At 35.6% G+C, this 4,787-nt stretch overlaps 1 protein-coding gene across 1 annotated transcript; it reads left to right on the plus strand.

Moving 5' to 3' along the window:
* The first annotated feature begins 785 nt into the window (after positions 1-785).
* LOC136227839 (uncharacterized) lies at positions 786-4,468 on the plus strand. Its single transcript, XM_066016606.1, has 7 exons — positions 786-1,004; positions 1,308-1,407; positions 1,512-1,632; positions 1,730-1,851; positions 2,109-2,230; positions 2,324-2,483; positions 4,038-4,468. The coding sequence occupies exons 1-7, from the start codon at positions 878-880 to the stop codon at positions 4,144-4,146; spliced, it is 861 nt and encodes a 286-aa protein (XP_065872678.1). The 5' UTR covers positions 786-877; the 3' UTR covers positions 4,147-4,468.
* Positions 4,469-4,787: the final 319 nt, after the last annotated feature.

Raw genomic sequence — 4,787 nt, forward strand, 5'->3', positions numbered from 1 at the left:
AATTGTAAAAATCATGCTAATACTATACTAAAATTAATAAAATGTTAAATAATATAAATTAAACTAAAATTAATAAAATTATAAATATATAATAATTATAAAATTATAATAAATTATACTAAAGTTTTAATCAATTTATACCAAAATTATAAAATTACCCTAAATTAATAAAATTGTAAAAATCATGCTAATACTATACTAAAATTAAACTAAAATTAATAAAATGTTAAATAATATAAATTAAACTAAAATTAATAAAATTTTAAATAATATAAAATTTAAAAACCCACGTGGGCGTAAGAGAATCACGCCCGAACCATTGGTCGGGCGTATGAGAATCACGCCCTACCAATGGTTCGGGCGTGATATCACCACGCCATCCCTACGGTTCGGGCGTATGAGTATCACGCCCTACCAATGGTGAGGGCGTATGGCTATCACGCCCTCACCATTGGTAGGGCATGATACTCATACGCCCGACCTGCGATTTCGACGAATTCCAACAAAAACCACACAGATTCGTTACGAGCTCGAATTCAACGAAATAAAGCGGTGAATCTTACCATTTTATCTTTTCCTTTACGTCTTCTCTCGCCATCCATGATTCGGTTCAATGTGTTGTCCGGATTTGAGCAAAAAACGTTTAGAGTTCTTAAGAGGTTTTAGAATTTTTGAAATTTAGTCCAAAGGGTATTTCGGTCAATTCTAGGGGCTAGAGGTGGGAATTAGTGGGTAGGTTTAGTAACCCACAAATTTTATCATATTCTTCAAAGTCCTGCGAGTGCCACCACCGCCTTTTCTTTTTCTACTACTCGTGTTCCTCCCCTTCTCCGTCTCTCGCTGACTAGCAAATATACGCTGTAAGTGGAGCAGAAATATGCGAAAGCGCACCTTATTGGCATGGGGAGTGGCGATTCTATGCTTTATAGTGCTCATGATTGTCACTCCATCCATCCCTCAGTCTGAAGAATACCACGATTTTGCTGATCAACGTGAATTCTTCGGTAATTAAATCTTACCTATCTCTTTTCAGTCCTCATGTTTATTTTCTTTGATGATCAATGGCTTCGAATTTGGCTACAGACTTCTGTTTAATTTATCCTGCTCAATAAATGAAGCAAAATATATATAAAAAATCGAAGAAATGCGATTTCATTTTAGTTCCATTTAAGTTCATAGTTAGGTTTACTCAGTTTATGTTTCGTAGCGATCATATTTTGCGTGCGTTCATTTAACTCTCGGTTGAGTTTGATTTTGTTGTTGTTATTTATATGTTAGAATTGGCTATAATAATTGCTTTGTTTCAGGCATTCCCAATACTCTCAATGTGATCTCAAATTTTCCTTTCCTTGTTGTTGGTGTGGTTGGACTTGTGCTTTGCTTTTATGGGAATTATTTCAATCTAAGGTAGGATTCTGGGACTGGTATTTAAATCAATTTATTTGATGATGCTTTCCTTTATAATTTGAGTCTTTCTACACGGCTGAAATATCTTCTGTGGTCTAAAAAAGCCTGCAAGGTGAACTTTGGGGTTGGACTTGTTTTTACATTGGCGTAGCTGCTGTTGCTTTTGGCTCTGGATACTACCATCTCAAGCCCAACGATGCTCGTCTTGTATGGGATCGCCTGCCAGTGAGTTTGCCTGCTTCTTTCTTTTGTTGATGTGGATTATCTTTTTCCTCTTCTTTGTTTTTGGCCTGGGGATACCAACAGTTCACTGATTTTGCAGATGACTGTTGCGTTCACGTCCATTATTGCAATTTTTATCATTGAAAGGATTGATGAAAGGAAGGGAGCGATATCAATCTTGCCTTTGGTTTTGGCAGGAATCATAAGCATAGCATATTGGAGGCAAGCTCTTGTGCTCTTTTAAATTTTCTTTCTCTTATTGAGAGCTGTCTTTTCTGCATACTTCACTGTTTTCAATTTTGTCACCTGGATACTCTTTGTTTAAAATCATCAGTTGTCCCTGTTTTACAATGCTTTTGGACATATTAGTCCTATACATGGTGGGTCATATAAGCTTTAAATAACATATAATAGAGGTTTCTATCATCAGAATATCATGTCAATTGTAACTGCTGATTGATTCTTTAATGTTTGTAAAGGTTTTTTGACGACCTTCGGCCATATGCTGTGATCCAGTTTGTTCCCTGCCTTGTCATTCCACTAATGGCTATCTTGTTACCTCCAATGTATACACATTCTGTATTTTGGCTTTGGGCAGCAGGTTTGTATTACCTTGGTTATCATTCTTTGGCTGTATCATGAATTGCTGAAGCGCATCTGTAATGTGGAATATCCATTATTTCAACTCGTCCAGGATTTTATCTGTTAGCTAAGGTGGAAGAAGCAACAGATAAACCAATATACAGATGGACTCATCATATTGTTAGTGGGCATACTCTCAAGCATCTATGTGCAGCAATGGTTCCTGTCTTCTTGACACTTATGCTTGCAAAGAGGAGTATTGAAACTGAAAGGTTTTTTCCTCTCTCCTTATTGCTTCTTTTTTTTTCTAAATTATGATTGGAAGTGGTACTCCAGAATAATGGTGTAATAGGATATGCTTATCACAAAAAAATTCTAACAGATCAATTCAGATGCTCTTTGTTAAAAGGTAAAAGTTAGAACACAGGTGAAACATAATCTCAAAACCCCTTACTGCAGAATGGGTGCTGAAGGATAATTTCATAATTATCTTTGACACAATTTTTCACCAACAATTTCTTTTCCAACTCTCTCCTTTACAGCTGTTCATTCCTTTTCTTTTCTTACTCAACTTCCTGTTATCCAGTTTACTTACAAAGTCTTGGAAACTGCTCAAGGATAATTCTGGTCATATGTAGGTGGATTTGATTGTTTGCAGTTACATCAATCTTTTACTAACTATTCGATAGGAAGATATGATGTTCTACCATTGCCATTTTAGTCTTGGTGAATATTGTGGTCTGAATACCATTCATCACATAGTTACCTCAGAACATGTTCAACCTGCATCATTACCCTTCTTGTCTTGGACTGGAGTGAGAAATTCTCAAATCACTGATTCATGTAGGTTGGGAATGTTAACACAAACAAGCAGTTGCATGCATTAGCATTGAAGAGACATACTTAAGAGGAAAAGAGCTGTGTTGGCTTTTTTGGGCTGACATAGCTTTGCTTGCTATCCTATTTCTGGAAATAAGGTCATGTGTTAGTCTTCTAGCGATTTTGTAAACTTTGTAGTTATTCATGTTAAACATAGACTTTTTAAATTTGTCTTCACTTGCAAAAATGGACTTTTGATGTCCATCAGATTTAGGCCTGTGAATCACAAATACAATCTCTAAGTTGTTGAGTATCAGCCCTTACTTAGCAAGCCAAAAGTGAAGATAATACTGGGGTGAAAAAGGAATAGAAATTAATGGAATAGAAAGTTCAAGAAGTTAATTCTTTTCCTAGCTTCTGTTTTGGTGTGTGCACTGAATTTTCTTTCCTGATCATTTGTCCTAAACCAACCAACCAACCAACCACATTTAGTGTGTGATAGAATTGCATTTCAGTTGGCTAGAGCATGTGATAGTAAATCATTGCAGCGTTTTCAACTGATTGTAAACTTCGATGTGTTCGACTATTTGGGTAGGCAAGGGATGGAGCATCCTTTACATGGTATCTGCCCATCCACCTTCTAGCAAAGTAAACCTGGAGTGTACTGTTTTGATGTGCTTTCTGAAAGGCTTTTCCTGACTGCTATTACTCTTTAGTGCATAGGGTAAATAACTCATACTCCCTGAGGGTTGGTTAATTACACTCTCCCTGAGGTATACATTATTCACTCTATATTATATATGCATAATCCTTTGTCTCACATGTGTCTGTTTACGCTTTTTGATTAGACACATACTAGTGCAAGCTAATTAAGTAGGCTTCGTTTGATGTGTTCACAAAAAGCAGTTTAGTTTTCCTGACAGTTATATTTCAGTTTTAGAACTGCAACTCTTATTAGTGTGCAAAACCATCTCTCATATGCATCTATAATGGTTCTTGTAATTCAGGATAAGTCTCTACAGAAGGTGGAAGGTTTCATGGACAAAGGTCAAAGAGAATGGTGAAAATGTGGAACGTGTCACTTATACGTATACAAGTGTCCCAGTTGCAGAATAAGCCTAATCAGTTTGTACTCTAATCTCGTTGGTATGATTTTACACTTCGTTTGTAGATAAAACTTAGGAAGTGGACGTTAACAAGATCAGGTTACATAATTGACAGTCTTTCTAGTTGTACTCTAATCTCGTTGGTATGATTTTACACTTGGTTTGTAGATAAAACTTAGGAAGTGGACGTTAACAAGGTCAGGTTACATAATTGACAGTCTTTCTATTACATAACTGGAATTAGATTACTTGTACTATCTCTGTATAGGAGAAATTATGTATTGTGCCACATATTTTATTGATCGAAAGGCCACATATTTTATTGATTTAAATTTGGCTTCACAATGAAGTAGTATTATTTTATTGATTGAAAGGCCACATATTAAAATTTTCCCTCTGTATGGACAGGCTTACATGTTCAATTGACTCTATAATGTTTTTGGAAGCTCAGATTCATGTGGTGATGAAGCATCGTTATAGGCATGCATCATGAATGTAGAAATTGATTTAGCTTAATGCGTAATTACAGACCCAAGCTCCGTTTGTTTGCTTAGGAAAATAAATCAATGGAAAATTTTAGGTTAGTCAAATTTTTTTTTTTTTTATGAATTTTGGAACCCTAATCCATTCATTCTCACCTTTTGAAAATAG

Source organism: Euphorbia lathyris, chromosome 4, assembly GCF_963576675.1.
Source record: "Euphorbia lathyris chromosome 4, ddEupLath1.1, whole genome shotgun sequence".
In the NCBI taxonomy this organism is placed as follows: domain Eukaryota; kingdom Viridiplantae; phylum Streptophyta; class Magnoliopsida; order Malpighiales; family Euphorbiaceae; genus Euphorbia; species Euphorbia lathyris.

Excerpts from the sequence above, each read along its gene's own strand:
- LOC136227839 (XM_066016606.1), top strand. The coding sequence starts at position 878 with ATGCGAAAGCGCACCTTATTGGCATGGGGAGTGGCGATTCTATGCTTT. Across the intron at positions 1,852-2,108 it reads ATAAGCATAGCATATTGGAG|GTTTTTTGACGACCTTCGGC; the intron begins GCAAGCTCTTGT and ends ATGTTTGTAAAG. Across the intron at positions 2,484-4,037 it reads AGGAGTATTGAAACTGAAAG|GATAAGTCTCTACAGAAGGT; the intron begins GTTTTTTCCTCT and ends CTTGTAATTCAG.